A 15,578-nucleotide genomic window follows, 5' to 3' on the forward strand; every position below is an offset into this window, starting at 1 on the left:
GTTGACAGACTGGCGTCTGATTGTTGCGAAATCACATCAATAGCCCTGTAGTACATCTTTGGCTAGGTAAACGAGAAACGTCAGCAACTTGAAGGTGTCTCACCCCAAAAATTCTGGTGACATTATTGTCGCAGCGTCATTCTGTCAGGTGTCATCACTCCGACGACTAAGATGTTCTCGGTGACGAGGTGCAAGCGCGAGCCTTGGCCCGACTCCTCTCGGCCTGTCTCACCCCCGGATGTGCACTGGGTTGTATTTCAATGCTGATCGCTACTCAACATTGTATCTTGTACAGCCCATGCCCGTAGATGGGGAGCCATCACTAGCGAGCGAGGCGCCCTGCATGGCCGTGCTGCCACCACCTCTGTCATTCGCAGACTGGAATGCAGCCGCAGTAGGTTTGTCCATGATCCGGCTGTGGATAGACAGTATAAATGCCTTCGGCGTGTCTGGAAATCCTCAACGAACACCCAGCATCTTTAACGCACCCTCTCATCTAAAGAATCCACTATGGTACACACTGGACCCGGACCAGTCATCCCGAATCTCGTCTCTTGGACGGAGAATAGCTTGTCGGCAATCTACAAAGCCAAGACCGACGCCGAATTTGAGACCGCCTTCAAGGATTTCGTCGCCGACGACGCTCGCATCACGGTGAATGGCAAACACTTCACTCGTCAACAATACAAGGAGCGTCTGCAAGCAGCGAAGGGAACTACCCTTGCAACCCCAGAGCTGACATTCAACGATGCAATTGAAGTTCCCTCGAACCAGGACCACCCTACAGCGGTATGGGCTCATTAAAGAAATTCCGACAGCTGTAGCTTACCGTCCATTGGTAGGCGGGTTCGGTTGGTCTCTACTACCACGCAATCGTCTATCATCCTTTTAAGGTCCACGATGCTTTCGCTTCGAGCACAATTACATCGTCACTTAACGTCCAGTCAGTGGTTTTTCGTTATAAGCCCTTTTGTTTATATTGTCAACTCATGTCGGCCATTCAGGATCGCGGACCTCAACCCGGTCGAGTCGGCGTACCCGGTTCGTCGCGGAGTGGTCTTTGATGAAGTGGTCGTGGAACAAGCCAATGATGAGGTTAGATCCTCTTAAACGTGAGACAGCTGGGGGGGGCAATTAGAATCACATTTTGGTCTAAATTTGCCTGTGCTACGATAATATGCTTGGTTATATTGCATTGTAGTTCAATCATATAATACTCTGAGTTCTGGTAAACATATATGGCATTGTTCCCGTCCGCACAAGATGAAAACCTTCACCGTTGCATTGCTTCAGAAGCCAGGGACACTTCGTACAACTAGATGGTAGAGGGTGGACTACCGCATTGGGGGGAAACTATGACCACGAAGGCAGTAGTGCGAGTCACAAAATCCGCCAGATAGACCGTCCACTAAGTAGTGTGGCTCTGGTTACATTACAGCAATGGTATACTGCTCTAATATGTAAATCCTAGTGTACAACAGCACCTTGTATATGTCTGCTTGCTCCATGTAGATGTGTATGTCCATTGTCTAATATGTTAGAGCTGATATGGTGAATACCCAGCGAATAAAAGTAGGAATAAATGGAGAAGAAACAAGGCGATCTTCTCTTTCAGCAACAGAGTCCTGCATCATCACACTATGATTTAGGCGGCGTTGGGGGAGCGGCCACCTGTACTTGACTCTCTGTCTGAGCTTTCAGCCAGGTTCCCAGCCCCACAGCGATAGATCCAATTGCATGCGCTGTGCTGCTCGCCAGAAACGCGCCTCCTGCACCTGCAGAGAGCGCTGGAATGGCGGGGAGAGACCCAACGGTGATTAAAACCGCGGAGAGCGTAGTCATCACTTTAGGGTGCTCAGACGCGAGGTAGTCCAACGACTGACACGCGTTCACAAGCCAGAGGGGGGCGTGGGTGATCATGGTCGTGGCTGCGGCAGCAATTCGATCATTAGTGGTGGTACATTGTATTTGACGAGTCTACTCACTATCATTAATATCTTCAGCAGGTGTCATCGCAGGTGTCATCACAGGCGTGCTCTTGGGTGTAGAGTGTTTGGAAGAGAATACGGAGGCGATCGAAGTGACTGTCTCGATAGAGCTCGCGGTAACAGAGCGTTTGGGCGTCGGCAGGGCCTTCGTTGTCATGACCTCGCACATTGAATTTGACTTCGATGGCAAAGGAGGTTTTGACGGTGCAGACGAAGTAGGCTCTGCTGGTTTCGAATCAGAGTCATTGCCCCTTCCTACGATCCACCATAAACCGGATGGCTTGCTCTGAACCTTGATAGCCTCTGTCCTCGAAACATCAATATCCCCTGTACAGCATTCATACGTCAGCTCCAACACGAAACGCGCAGGAAACGCGCAGGAAACGCGCAGGAAACTCACATCCCATGTTGCGCATAGCGACCTTAAAAGATTTCCAATTCCACTTGTACTTGCCACCATGCATGTTCTTCATCACCAGCTTCACTTCATCAAGGCGACCCTTTGCCTTTGGCCCCAAGTAATGCTGCCCGACCTTATGCCAGTAATCCCGCGGCACTTTCCGCTCGATGCTACCCGCTTTAATCTGAGCCAGCCAGTCATTGACAAGGGGATCCTTCTTCGGATTCCCGAGAAAAACAGGGGCGTCAGACCAGGACGCAAAGATGGGCTCAAGGTCGAAAGGCTGGATCTTGAACGCGTCGAGCATTCTCAGAAAAGAGAGTTAGAGCCAAAAGGTAATACGAATGAGGATGTCCTGAGGCCCACAGCGATTCAGAGCAGGGCATTATAAGTCGACTACTCGCCTCGTTGTTGCAACGCCATATCGGCTGCGATGGTCTGGATTTAGAATACGCGCTCCGGCGAAGCGAAAGAGGGGGCTCCTCCATATACATCGCTGAAACAAGGCCACGATGAGCCCGCCGATCCAGACAGCAGAGCATCCCTTGGTAGGTCGGAACGCGCTAGAAGCAAGTCGAGCTGTGCGCCTCGTTGTGCACACGCTGTCTGAAATGAACCGGCGCTCCTGCCTTCGGCTAGACACCTCACCAGGTCTCCAGCTGGTTTCGGATCCTGGGTCATGCACATTCTAGTATATGGACAGGGGACGATTCATAATTCAAGCCGATCCATCAGGTGGTACTCACGAATCAATGACATGCTGTAGGCTCTCGAATCTTGGATTTCCGAGGTGTAAAGAGTCCAGCATGTATACAATACAGTAGTAGATGAACAGCAATCCGAGCATGATCAGCGAGTCTGTAAAACCAGTCCGGCTCCCTATAGAAATATTCAAGAAAATGCGGATGTCCGAAGTTCTGTTTGAAGTCAAGTTCAAAGACGAGTTCGCCTTCATTGTTGTGGCAAAGTGCTACATAGTGCAGTCCAAGTGGTAATTGTCAGAAGCTCAGTAAACGCTCATCACAAGGGAAACGTAGCATCATGTGATCGCGCTGTTACAACGACGTGTAGTGGCATTATAATCTCCTACAACGCTTACTTTACTCGCCTCGCCGCATCACAGTTTCCGCTCTATATTCACTTCACGAGAGCCTAATGGATATCAGTTTCCGCAAGATAGACATTGATCAGTACGACGAGGATGTATTGCTCGAGAGTGAGCTCTACGAACCAGATCCACGCGATCCGGCACAGGTTTTGGACGATACGAAGCAAAAGACGGCAACTGTCCGGACAGCCCTCTCAAGGTACGATTACGCTAGTTTTCCATGGCCTCCTGGTGTTGATGGTAGCGTCATCGTATAGAGGAGATGTCACGGGCGCACTTAACATAATCCTAGAGGGTGCTCCATATGGCCCTAATGTTGATGAAGCTAAAGTATGTGCCCATTAGTTGCGGTTTCATCTATGAAAATGACTCCTTTTCAGAACCTGACCCTCCAGACACTCGTATCTATTCTGAATAGTACCAAATCGACCGAGATTCCGGGCGTCGTCAGGTCGTTGTCGCCGGATGCGCAAGATACGTTGATGAAGTATCTGTACAAAGGAATGGCATTGCCCGGATGGGGGGACCTTAGCGGTAGTGTACTGCTGGGCTGGCACGAAAAGGTGTGCATTTCACTGATCGTAAACTGGTTCAGTTCCGACTGATATCCTGTTCCGCAGCTGACCGAGGTTGCTGGGACGGGCTGCATAGTAAGGGCCATGACAGACCGGAGGATTGTATGATATTTTATAGAGTTGGGAGTTGGTGCTGCAGTAATTTGAAAGCAGCTGTGTAACCATTACATATCTCATATCTTTGAGCATTAAGAAGCCGGTCGTTCGAAGAGGCTATCCATTCAGATAGAGACTCAGATATATCATCTGTTTTTCCACACAATATGTCAACAAGATAACTGAGAGGCTTGCAACCGCAGTGCGACGATCTCCGATGTTGGCGTTAAGGCATCGTAGGAGTCAGGTGTTTCGTCAGTGTTATCAGCCACTTGCGCCAAACCAAACCAAATCCGTATCTCTTCCTCTTTCCATCACCATCGCAGACCATCGTCTGCGACCGCGCTCGCCCTGTTATAGCCACCTCGTTTTATGCACAGTAGGCCCATTGAAGCTCATAATTACAAAGACGCAGCTCGAAAGAAACTCTCGCATTCGCTCATCCACCATCACGCACAGCATGGCAAGTCAACTGGCGGCAGCTCCAGCACGAGTCTCTTACTCCGTGTACCATCCGAATCACTCACTCATATTACATCTTTCCTCAACCCGCCAACACTATTTGTCCTCTCATGTACCAACAAGGAACTCTATGCCCACGTAAAGGACGATAATACCTGGCGACGGGCGTATGTCTATCAATACCTCGGGATCTCCCCTGAGAGCGATTTGCACAACGATGCTGATCGTAAGAGTTTGATGCTGCGCCGTGAAGAAAGTACATGGAGAAAGGAATTTGTGGTTCGGTACAATCTCCGAAGGTACGTCATTGTCATATACCCTACGATTTCAGAAAGATCGGCTGTTTGTCGTCGACACGCCTTTGCTTCGAGGTTCGCGGACTGTCACTGTTGGAATGTGGTTTGTGTACGGCGAGCATGCTCCTCTACCTTTCATGGACACCACATATGTGTGGAGATCAGCTCGATTCGACATTGGGTCATCGAGATCCCTCATGATGGAGCACGATATAATACCAGCAGTGTCGTCCTGGTGGAGTGGCATAAATTCTGCCATTACTCAGCGTAATTTCGGTTCCGCTACGCAGCTACAACAGGAGCTGGTTTGTTACTGTGTCTGAATTGATTTGGTTGGGTTGACATGTTGCCGAGGCGATTTTCTTCTCGTCTCATACATTTGGCGATCAGCTTCCCTTCAGGAGTCTAGTGAAGCATTAGTCTACATAAGTTGCTCCAAGATTATCCCACATTGCAGATCTCACGATATACGCTTTCTATCATCTATATTTTGGTTGTACTTACACTCGCCATCTTTCTCACGCAGACGTTGGGAGTGGTCCCGCAACCAGACGGTCACCCACATCCCCCTGAGTTCACACGTCTCAGCAATGCACCTAATGCCTTCCACATCTCTATTAACGGCCTCCCTGTATTACGGCGTGGTTGCTCGGTCCTATCCACTCAGAGGCAAGGTTTTACGAGGCTTCCTGGACGCATCCGGAACGGCCAACGGGCTGGGTTGGGGAAACCCGAACGCGGAGTTTTCGCCGCACCTCAGCGCGATTGCGCTCGCCTCGGAGGGGCTTAGTGCACGCATTCTCTGGGGTTTCAGGAATGGAGAGGTCGCGGTCACGACGGCGGCGCGAGCGATGGACGAAGGTCGCGTGTCGGCAGCGAAGCATGTGCGCTGCAAGCCGCGTGAGTGTCACGACGGCGTGGTCCTTGATGTCGCATGGGGCATGGACGGAGTCAGTGGGTCTGAAGGTCTAGCCCCCTTCGTGACTGGAGCTGCGGACGGACGGATCAAGCTTTGGAACGCTAAGAGACTGGCATGCTTGTGGACTTCAGAGCGCAAGTCGGGCCTTGTGGCGGACGCCTGTGTCAAGGTGAGGATGAACGTTTCCTGCGGCATCGTTGCGGGTGCAATGGAGAGTGGAGATGTTGTCTTGTGGTCTGGGCTTGCTTCACTCCTGTCGGAAGAAGGTAGTGGTCTTCAAACCACGCCCCACGAGATTCGGCTCCCTGCTGTCCGGAAGCTCAATACCCCTGCGAATTCGGATGACCTACACGAAATTTCTGCGCTTCATTTAACGATAGGTCCTGATGACACCAAAGTATCTATCCTAGTATCATATCGCCAGGACCCGCACTTTTATCGTCTCAATATCAATCTCGCAACAGACGAGGTTGAGCGCCTGTCCTTCGGGGACGGTTCGTTTGGATCTATTCATTCGCTGCAGCCGGTGTTTGCGATTCGGAAAGACGAGTCGGACTTCGTCATCGTCGGCGATCAACTAGGTTACGTTGGCATTTTCGATTGGACTGCGCACCCCACTGCTCCTGCCAGTACCATTTCTCCCGTGCGCCGATTTCTCGCTCATGAGGATGGCGCAGTTACTGCTCTTTCATGGAGTACCACTGTATTTGTATCTGGTTCCGCGCGTGGAACGCTGAAGGTGTGGGATTCGTTGACGTTCGCTCCACTTCGCACATTCGTGTTCCCTTCAAGCCGTCCTACTGGCGGTGCTGAGTGGGATGCAGTTCAGCAAATCCTACTTGACAAGGATGTTCTCGTGGCATCAATTGCGAACAAGGTCGTCGCATGGCAAGCAGGGCGTGTTGAGACCCATAATAAGAAGGGTAAGGGCAAGCAAGTCAGGACAACTAAAAACAGTGGACTGGCAAAGTGGCAACGTAAGTATACGTCCGTTCGTATTGTTTGAAGAGTTCTGATGTATCTTTGTTGTACCAGAACAAATAGAACTCTCTCGCGACATCGCCGACTCACGCAGAGATTTAGAGGAGGAACAAACACATACGCGCCGCGTGTTTGGACGCGAAAGGGAACAACAGTCCACTCTTGCGCATCTCGGCTTGAATGAAGTCGAAGCGCTCGAGTACGTTCTTATGTTGAGCCGAGACGAAGAGGAAAGAAGACATCGACAGTCATCTGCCCGCGTTCAGGATGAAGGCGTCTTTATGTCTGACTTCGATGACGTGGACTCTCTAGGATCTACTCCTTTAGATACCAATAATGGATCTTTGGTCTCTGGGTCGTCTCGATCATCGTCGTTCTCCAACGGGGTCCCTTCCAGGAATAGCGTAGTTATAAGCGGGCGTTCTGTTCCGCGTACTGTATCTTCATCGTCAAATCACAAGATCCAAATATCTCCTCGAATGGATCCTGAACCAGTGGAGGCAGGTTTTGGCACGAGTCCGTTAGGCTCAATGGTGTTGTCATTTGGTACGCAGGGCGATAGCCCTCTGCCCATTACATCCGACATGGAACAGTTCCCCGTTATCAGTCGAACCCCATCTTCGTCTGGTGCTTCCCTTACCAGTGCGCCTGCCAGTCCAATCGGGGTTGTTCGACATTCCATGTCTGGCAGCCCTGAATCTTTCCGCAGCGTCTGGAGCACCCCTTTACAATCCTGGCAATCCTCGTCTTCGGTTCATTCATCACCTCGCGGTCCCATTGCGTCATCTCCATCTGCTATGGTTCAGCGGATCGTCCCGCCTATTCGCCAGTCTGTGTCTGGACCTTCTTTGATCGCAACAGGATTTGCAAGGCAAACGAATCCGGGCGTGAGTTCACACTCCTTCGTTGGAGAGACGAATGAAGACGATGATTTGCGCTTTGCGTTGGAGTTGAGTCTCGCTGAGGCTGTGAGTCGGGGAGAACATGCTTAATGATTAGATGAGCTTGACTGCGGAGAAGGGAGACATGCACGAATAGACGCTCCCCAGTAATTTTTATGCGACGGTATGAATTGTTCATTGCAAACTCTTAGACTTTTAGACAGCTATAGCTTTGACTCATTTTTATGATCGAATTATAATATGGGACTTCTATGCATTCTTTATGCATTTACGCTGTTCATGCACGGGCAAAGTCGAGTGTCGTCCCGCTGGACGACGGCATCAATCGATCAAACAGAGAAAGACATTCTGGACGTTGAGAAAATACGTGTTGATATCGCGTGCATGTTACGTTTTGATGAGCAGTCCCTCGCTGTCAGGTTCACGTTTCGCTAATCCTACTAAAGGGTATCATTTGTCTTTCCAAATTTTCGATGAATCGTCTCGTTTTGAATGGTCACATTTCCCAATTTCCAATATGAACATTGTAGTCAAGGCTTCACTCTTCATGTGAGTCGCCCGCTCAAGTCTCCTCTGGAGCACGCGATAGAAAGAGAAGAGATTGGCCAACAAGCAAGCGAACACTAAGAGTGGCTATCAGGCGCTGCGTGGTTGATTTCATTCTCAACTTTGAAGCAAGAGCTTCATGTGTATTGGGACTGCCGTTGTGTTGAGAGGGCTCGCATTTTGCAAATATACTCGAGTATCTGTGAATGATCTCAGCAGAGTCAGCACCCCGAGCCCATTTAGAGCAATGATTGAAAGGCATGTTTTGTAGATGACTATTCCGGCGGTGGCTTCATGATGCTGGACACTGCTGATAGACAAGCCGAGTGGGAGAATTTGGTGCTGCTAGAAATTCAGGATAAGTCTCTCACCGGTGGCCAGTGGGAATGACTGCGAACATAGAGATACGGAAGGCGGCGCGACCTGTGAGACCTCCCTCAAAGCTCTATGTACATACTTGCAGATGTCGGCGAATCTGCGCGGAACCCTAATCCGCGATGCACGCGGATCTAGTGCCGTGAATTCCCTAGTAATTATTTGCGATACCCCTTTCACTCTCGACCACCACCGCATCTCAACACTGGTCACAGCCATGACTGCTCTCCCGGTTGACCTTCCCGCGCGACTCATGCTTTCCCCTACAATAAGAGGTGCATACACCTTCATTCTGCAATTCGAAGCGTCTGCGAAAAATCATTCCGACCCCAAACAGTTGATCTACGCCAGGATTCTCGGATACCTTATCCTCGAGGGGCCGTCAGACGATGCCCGAGAAACTGTTGTGCACGATATAGTTTCTTGCAACACAGGAGAAGGAATGGATGTCAAGTTGGCAGCCGTTGGGAAGATGTATCTCGATTATTGCATTCGTCCGTGTAAGCTCTTGCTCCCTGTTCTCGCTTGCCCCACTTCAGTGACGGTCTTGCAGTCGAGAAAATTAAGGCTCGGACGTCCACCCCATTTACACATTCATCTCGATCGTCATTTGGCACTCGCAAGGAGATGATCAAGCGCGCAATGGAAGAGCCCGCTCGATCACACCAGCAGGCGAAAACGAAAGTAAGTGCTGCGATCTGCTTTCATTGCTCAGCGAGAGAAAAGGTTCATCACGATGCTTGTCGAGGCGTTGGTCAGGGACAACTTGTAATGTGTTGTCACTGGATCCCTTGAAATTACTGTGACAAAAAAGGACGTCGAGCTACGACGGTTAGTCAGTGATGAGCATAGGTTTGTGGTAGCTACGTAATGTGCCCACATCTTCCCAGACTTTACGAATATGAACATCTCGTCCGCCGAGAGCGGCGACAAGGTGGGCATTCTGTTTACTTCGGAGTGGTGTTTGAGTGCTTAAAGCAGGTACAGTATGACCATTTTGCTTCCGTCTGGGCGGTCATGGAGCGGTTCGGCTATACACGTTTGTATTCGGAGCTCAACGGCAACCTCGTGAATCGTCTGGAAAATGTCTTGACCCTGCAAGCTGATATGCATCACTTGTTTGATATCTTAGAGCTCTGGTTTGAGGCCACGGTCAGCGATACATCGCTCTTGTGCACCATGGCACTGCTCAAAAAATCTACTAGGACAAGCCCTACACCTACAATATTGTTTCACCGGATCCAGTGTATATCCCGCCGAACGCTAAAAGGACTGTGGTATTCAAGACGCCAGATCCAGAGAAACTCCCCCTCCCATTGCAGCTCTACCTCAACATCCATGCTGCGTGCTGCCGGGTGGCCAATCTGTCCGGAGCGAGCAAGTATATTGACAACGTTATGAGGGAACTCGAATACGCAAGTGTTCTTTCTAATGATGGCGGTTCTGCGGAGCTACTCGAGCACGCGCTCCTTACTTCGGGCCAACAGACCAGAATGTTCTGACATTGACATGTCTTATCTGTATATGTGTCATCATTTCCCCTTGTGTTGCTGTTTTTTTGTAGTGCAAGTACTGTATGTTCTTTTTGCTGCCTCTGTCACTACATTTGTCTTCCATCATGTGCTGTCGGCATTGCAAATGTCGCTCGACGGGCATCGGGCGCCTTTTCCGTGTACAACTCATGCTGAACCACATGTTCACCGCGCACGGCGCAGAATAGTAGATTGTTCCTGAAACAGTTGCGGCACCGACCTGATCAGAGCTGCGGAGCTGACAGGCATCATTGTGCAATCTGACAGTGGCCCAACTGGCTCCTGCAGATGCATATCTTGCCTATGAAAGTCAGTGACTATCTCCTGTTTGTCTCCTGAATAAGCTTATGCGCAACTCAGGAGAAACGGAACGTGGCAGGCACAGTTTTCCGGAGCGATGATAGTCGCTTCAATCGATCTTCCCGCACGAATACAAGTAGCCAGTCGTTGTCCATCTCAATGTATCTGCTGATCAGGCCAAGTATCTATGTGGTCCTGATGGCCTTCTAGCGGCGCTCGTAGCGTTGACAGTGTTCTGGGAACATATGTCTCGGGGTAATGGCAGAACAACAAGCCAATGGTAGGAGCTCTGCAGGAGACGGCGTAAATCATCGCCTTCGTGATAGGGTCAAGGGTTTCCCTTCGTATTCAAACGTGAGCGCTCTTTAGATGTGGCAGCTCGAATGCAGAGTGCATGCTGTATTAGTGAGAATTCGTGCAATTTTCCTTGAAATACCGCATTCGGTCTCTAGAACCAGGTATAAAACGTCGGATGAGTAGGAGCACATATCATGTGTGTCCTACACTCTCCATCGTACTAGTATCATATCGATTGCCCATAGTGCATCTTCATCCCATCAGTTGTATCTGTACCCTCTGACGAGAATACGATTTCATCGCATCCTTCACACCCTTAAAGCATAGGTGCGTTCGAAGTCGAGATTATTCACCCAAAGTCAATGTCTTATTCCTAATATTACCAGATTAGCCATGGCGACTACTCCACTAGTGGTTCTCGGCAACATCATGACCCTCGTCGGCGCTGGCGAGGCCCTCTATTCCGCGTACGAGGTAGCCAATGCAAAAGATACCATCACAATCGACGACGCAGTCCGCCTTGTCAACTCCACCAACGTGAAGTTGTTCGCAGGACAGCAGTTCTCAAACATACGAACGGCTCGCACCGACTTCTACGACACGTACCTTCCCAGCGTCACCTCCAAAAGCTCGATCAAAAAAGATGAAATTGTAGAGCCCGGCTATCTTGCACAGACATACAAGTCCATCATAGATGGCGAGAAGACAGTGTGGGAATCCCTGCAGCAGCTTGACTGGATTTTCTCCAATAATGACCTCCATATCGATGACTACAACTTTTTCGCGCGGCTTTTCGGCCAAGGATACGCGCTCCTTCTCCACATGCACTCCATCCTTGTCCACCTACGATCTGTCGAGCTTCTCGACAAGCTCGACCTGGACGACTACAGGCTCCTGCCGGAGACGCTGCGTCTCTTATCGTTCATCAGCAAGATTCTGGAGCAGGTCGACAATATGAACAGCAAGGTCCGCACACTACGTCTCGGAAAGATCTCTCAAGTCCAAACAAAGTTCGACAGTACGGGGACATCAGCGACGCTCTGGTGGGACGACAATTACGAGAAGCTGGGCTCTACCGCCTCCGACCAGGCCATTGATGGGAGCAAGGTCTCTGGCCACTGCGTCGAAATGCTCACCGCCTTCAGCGACCCCACCAACAGCGTCAACCAGAAGAGGCAAGACCGCGTTGATTATATTACGAACATCTACACAGCTCTCACGGGGGAATTCCTTGAAAAATTGCTCAAAGATACGAAGACTTTGAAGGTGAAAATCGATGCTCGGAAGACGAAGCAGGAAGCGGCGAAAAAGACCGCCGAAGAGGTCTGTTCTGAATCTCTTCACGCTTAGTGCTTCTTGAGACTGATAAGATATACAAACAGAACGCCAAAAAAACAAGCGGAATTCTCAGGCTCCGCGATTACGGAATGGATTGAGGAAAATCGTTGTTTTGGGGATCATGTCGTAGAGCGCGTCTGATCGCCGGGTTACGGGGAGACAGCAACGACGGTCTGTAGGAAGGCGTGTGTGGAACAATTTTGTACATTAGCAGCTTACCTGATCAAATTGGGGGGGACAACTGAACCCACCGCGATGCAGATCTACACAAGGCCATATACCTTAGGTGCGACCTATTGGCCACTCTAACTTTCTGGGGACATCAAATTCTCTCACCCCACTTGTCTGTGAGCAGTACCCACGTCGTGAATCTACTCCTTCAGAAGTTGGATGTGAACAGATCGGCAAGCACAAAACATACCCATCGTCCGCTACAAAATTCAGTGCTGACGAGTTGTAAATCACGCAACCCCATGAGCCCGCAGAAAATCGTGAATATTCGCAGAGCGCAAGACTATTGACACAACGAACACAGCATAATCCTTCCACAATCACCACACGCGTACGGGTCTCAGGGATCAGTTCAGCCCTGGAAATGTTGAGAGCTACCCTTGGTGTTTGGCTGCTTCTCGGCCTCCTTCTTTGTGGCAGGCTTCGGAGACGGTTTTGCTTTCTCCTTCTTTTCCACTTCCTCCTTCTCCTCCTTCTCCTTCTTCGCCTTCGCCTTCTTCTCCTCCTTCTCCTTCTTCTCCTTCTTCTTGTCAGATTCCAGTTTCTTAAAGAACGCCTTCTCCTCGCGTTCGTCCTCGCTGCCTTCTACGTGACAGACGAGACGCAACTCACGCGCGAATTTGCGCAGCGACTCTTCGCGCCGCTCGAGGTCGTACAACTGTCGTGCGACGTACGTGTACGCGTCGTCACGGCGGTCGAGGTACTCGACATCCCGTCGAGTCAAATCGTCCCACTCTCTTGCCATATGGAACTGTGGCTCTCGAGACTGGAGGCTGCCCAAGTCACGGGCATAAAAAGTATCGAAGGAGAAGGCACTAGTGACTATCGTGAATAGTGAGTCCAAAATCTCTCAGGACGAACGTACCTCGCCAACAGGGGAGCAGCAAAGGCAGTACCAAAAGCAACAATCATGGTAGCGCGCATGATGAAAATGTTTGTAGAGGTGGTGGTCGTGAAAATGCGTGTCGTTGTGAATAGGCGTAAATGAACGAATCAAATCAAGCTTATGATAGCAATCCATATGTTCAGCAACGTTCCCCATTAGAACGGTTTTAAACACTTACTATCCAGTACTTGAAGTTGACGACGCTTTGCTCACACAGATCAACTGAGGGCTGAGGAAACAAGGACGGATCCGACTCACTCTTTATAGGGATGCAACAACAGCATCCGGTTCACTACAGAAGGCGAAAGAGCCGTGTAGCTTTGCCATTTGCCATGCTTTCCTCGGCCGCGGCGTCCAAGCCGAAATTCTTACCAAAATTATATTGCACCCGTTCACATTTCGGCCAGCGGACTGGACGATCCTCCGTGATCTTCAACGGAACTACGACCAAGCGAACCGGCGGATCTCGCGGCATTCAAAGTAGAGGTTCATGTCCAATGATATAGATCATTCCATCAGTATGGGTGCACCGCCACATAGCTAGGAAGTACTTATCTTTGCCTAGACTTCTTTTTCACTCCGACTGTGCCGACAAGACATAGCATATAAACATATCTTCTCCTTCAAAACTTCCCTGTGCATTTATATTCGTAAAACTGCTGGCGGAAATAAATTTCAATATAACTCACGATTGATATAGTCATTTTTTCTCCAAGCCAGGTCAAGGTGCCGCTGAGGAACGAAGTACCATGATGGGTTCTTGATGTATTTTCCCGCCCAAACGGCCCTGAACCGATCACACTCGGGTCCTGTGGGTTACGTTCCGGAAGATTTAACGTAGAGCGGAAGCGATGCATCCGGAGAGAGGATACTGCCGACAAGAACTCAGACGGATCAGATTAAGAGAAATGCGAGCTCGCGCTAACGGGAAAAGCGAGCAACGAGCCTGCAATGAGTCTTGCAAGTTCCGCAGTTGTCTCGAGGCTTAACCAGCAATTTTAGAAATTTAAGCTACAACACAAAACGATCTCTTTTGGCGCACCGATACCAGCATGAACATGAAATGGAAGTGATAGCCAGTTACACTGGGCAATGCTTCACGATTTGCGTCAAAAAACTGGTATTTAACCTGGCATGCTCGGCCATGAGGCGTGAGCACTAAATGGCCGTCGGAGATTTGCTCACCTGAGCCGCATCCGAAGACAGCAACTTTATGACCCATTCCTTCGGGGCCCTTTCTGCGGCTGCAGTCAGCTCGTAAGTCAGAAGCGGCTTGATACGTCTCCTTGCACTGGATAGCGGCCTTGTGATCTGGAAGCGGCTGTTCGAACAGTGCTTAAGGGCCTTAGCACTCAATTGTCGCTTGCGCAAGCAGATTATAATCGTCAGACGCAGCTCCAAGGTGGTACCTGTGTATATTTAAAAAAAAAACACGACTACAAGTCGTGTCCTTCTGGTTTGTGCGGAAGGGTATATACAGCAATGCGCAGCGAAAATTCTGAGAACACGTACTCTTACAACGTGAGCAAACTTCGACCCGCACGCTCAGCGGCCGCCGCATCTGCTCGTCGCCTCGTAGATCTGGTCTCGTACCCAGACGTGTCTTCGACACGTCTGGGCACGAGACCACGTAGATCCGTCTTCGTGCGAACAAAGACGATCGAGGCACCATCGCATACGCGAGATATCTTTGGAAATCACTACAGCGTAGCAAGAGGCGGGGCACTTGAGAAGCAACAGGGAAATAAAGAGGTTGTATACCTCTGTGTGCAGGCTCGCTATGCTGTAGGACACACCAATTGTGAAAACGACGACGCCGGTCAGATACGCTCCATTTAGTTGGGCTCGTACCCAGACGTGTCTTCGACACGTCTGGGGTAGCCCCCCCCCTTCCAGAGGCACCCGCTAAGCGCCCCTTGTAACGGTCACACTGGCCTTCTCGGCCCGTCATAGTACTGGAAAAATGAGATTGAATCACCCGATCGCACTCCATTTTGGGTGGCTACGCCTTGAGCGCGTCGTCGCGAGTAGTCGAATACACGAATGAAACTTGTTCTTAGTTTAGTACTGTGGATATTAGACTCGTATTTTCTGTGTTGAGAGGCCCTCCAGATGGCTAACAGAGCCTATATTCAACAACATGCAAGTGATGGTTTTTCCAGATCCTATACCCTCAATGACAGAACCATCCAGACCATGAAACAAGTCTTCAGTGGCATCTAGCATGTTTGTTTCCCTTTGTGCTGGTGATTTTATTCTTCTGCCCTTCTCTGCTGGATAGTGTTCATGTCAAGTCCATGTGGTTCAGCTGCTCTTTGAGTGGTGTGCAGGTTTTTGTAGGCCTGC

General features: G+C 50.1%; 7 protein-coding genes across 7 annotated transcripts; 5 read left to right on the forward strand and 2 right to left on the reverse strand.

The window, feature by feature from the left end:
* Window positions 1-510: 510 nt before the first annotated feature.
* On the forward strand, window positions 511-1,110 carry FIBRA_01856 (uncharacterized protein; the record flags this gene model as incomplete). The annotated part of the gene is made up of 3 exons (XM_012323725.1): window positions 511-789; window positions 843-943; window positions 1,005-1,110. The coding sequence occupies 3 exons, from the start codon at window positions 511-513 to the stop codon at window positions 1,108-1,110; spliced, it is 486 nt and encodes a 161-aa protein (XP_012179115.1).
* A 528-nt stretch (window positions 1,111-1,638) lies between these two features.
* On the reverse strand, window positions 1,639-2,695 carry FIBRA_01857 (uncharacterized protein; the record flags this gene model as incomplete). The annotated part of the gene is made up of 3 exons (XM_012323726.1): window positions 1,639-1,928; window positions 1,986-2,315; window positions 2,389-2,695. 3 exons carry the CDS (start codon window positions 2,693-2,695, stop codon window positions 1,639-1,641), a joined length of 927 nt encoding a protein of 308 aa, XP_012179116.1.
* Window positions 2,696-3,543: 848 nt separating this feature from the next.
* FIBRA_01858 (uncharacterized protein) lies at window positions 3,544-5,345 on the forward strand (the record flags this gene model as incomplete). The annotated part of the gene is made up of 7 exons (XM_012323727.1): window positions 3,544-3,695; window positions 3,754-3,826; window positions 3,877-4,059; window positions 4,117-4,146; window positions 4,627-4,908; window positions 4,961-5,230; window positions 5,280-5,345. The coding sequence occupies 7 exons, from the start codon at window positions 3,544-3,546 to the stop codon at window positions 5,343-5,345; spliced, it is 1,056 nt and encodes a 351-aa protein (XP_012179117.1).
* Window positions 5,346-5,524: 179 nt separating this feature from the next.
* FIBRA_01859 (uncharacterized protein) lies at window positions 5,525-7,817 on the forward strand (the record flags this gene model as incomplete). Its single annotated transcript, XM_012323728.1, has 2 exons — window positions 5,525-6,821; window positions 6,880-7,817. 2 exons carry the CDS (start codon window positions 5,525-5,527, stop codon window positions 7,815-7,817), a joined length of 2,235 nt encoding a protein of 744 aa, XP_012179118.1.
* Window positions 7,818-8,865: 1,048 nt separating this feature from the next.
* FIBRA_01860 (uncharacterized protein) lies at window positions 8,866-10,150 on the forward strand (the record flags this gene model as incomplete). The annotated part of the gene is made up of 4 exons (XM_012323729.1): window positions 8,866-9,148; window positions 9,202-9,332; window positions 9,636-9,800; window positions 9,854-10,150. The coding sequence occupies 4 exons, from the start codon at window positions 8,866-8,868 to the stop codon at window positions 10,148-10,150; spliced, it is 876 nt and encodes a 291-aa protein (XP_012179119.1).
* A 1,020-nt stretch (window positions 10,151-11,170) lies between these two features.
* FIBRA_01861 (uncharacterized protein) lies at window positions 11,171-12,127 on the forward strand (the record flags this gene model as incomplete). The annotated part of the gene is made up of 1 exon (XM_012323730.1): window positions 11,171-12,127. One exon carries the CDS (start codon window positions 11,171-11,173, stop codon window positions 12,125-12,127), a length of 957 nt encoding a protein of 318 aa, XP_012179120.1.
* Window positions 12,128-12,698: 571 nt separating this feature from the next.
* Window positions 12,699-13,270, reverse strand: FIBRA_01862 (uncharacterized protein; the record flags this gene model as incomplete). The annotated part of the gene is made up of 2 exons (XM_012323731.1): window positions 12,699-13,161; window positions 13,212-13,270. The coding sequence occupies 2 exons, from the start codon at window positions 13,268-13,270 to the stop codon at window positions 12,699-12,701; spliced, it is 522 nt and encodes a 173-aa protein (XP_012179121.1).
* Window positions 13,271-15,578: the final 2,308 nt, after the last annotated feature.

Source organism: Fibroporia radiculosa (genome assembly GCF_000313525.1).
Source record: "Fibroporia radiculosa TFFH 294 genomic supercontigs, scaffold927, whole genome shotgun sequence".
Taxonomy (NCBI): domain Eukaryota; kingdom Fungi; phylum Basidiomycota; class Agaricomycetes; order Polyporales; family Fibroporiaceae; genus Fibroporia; species Fibroporia radiculosa.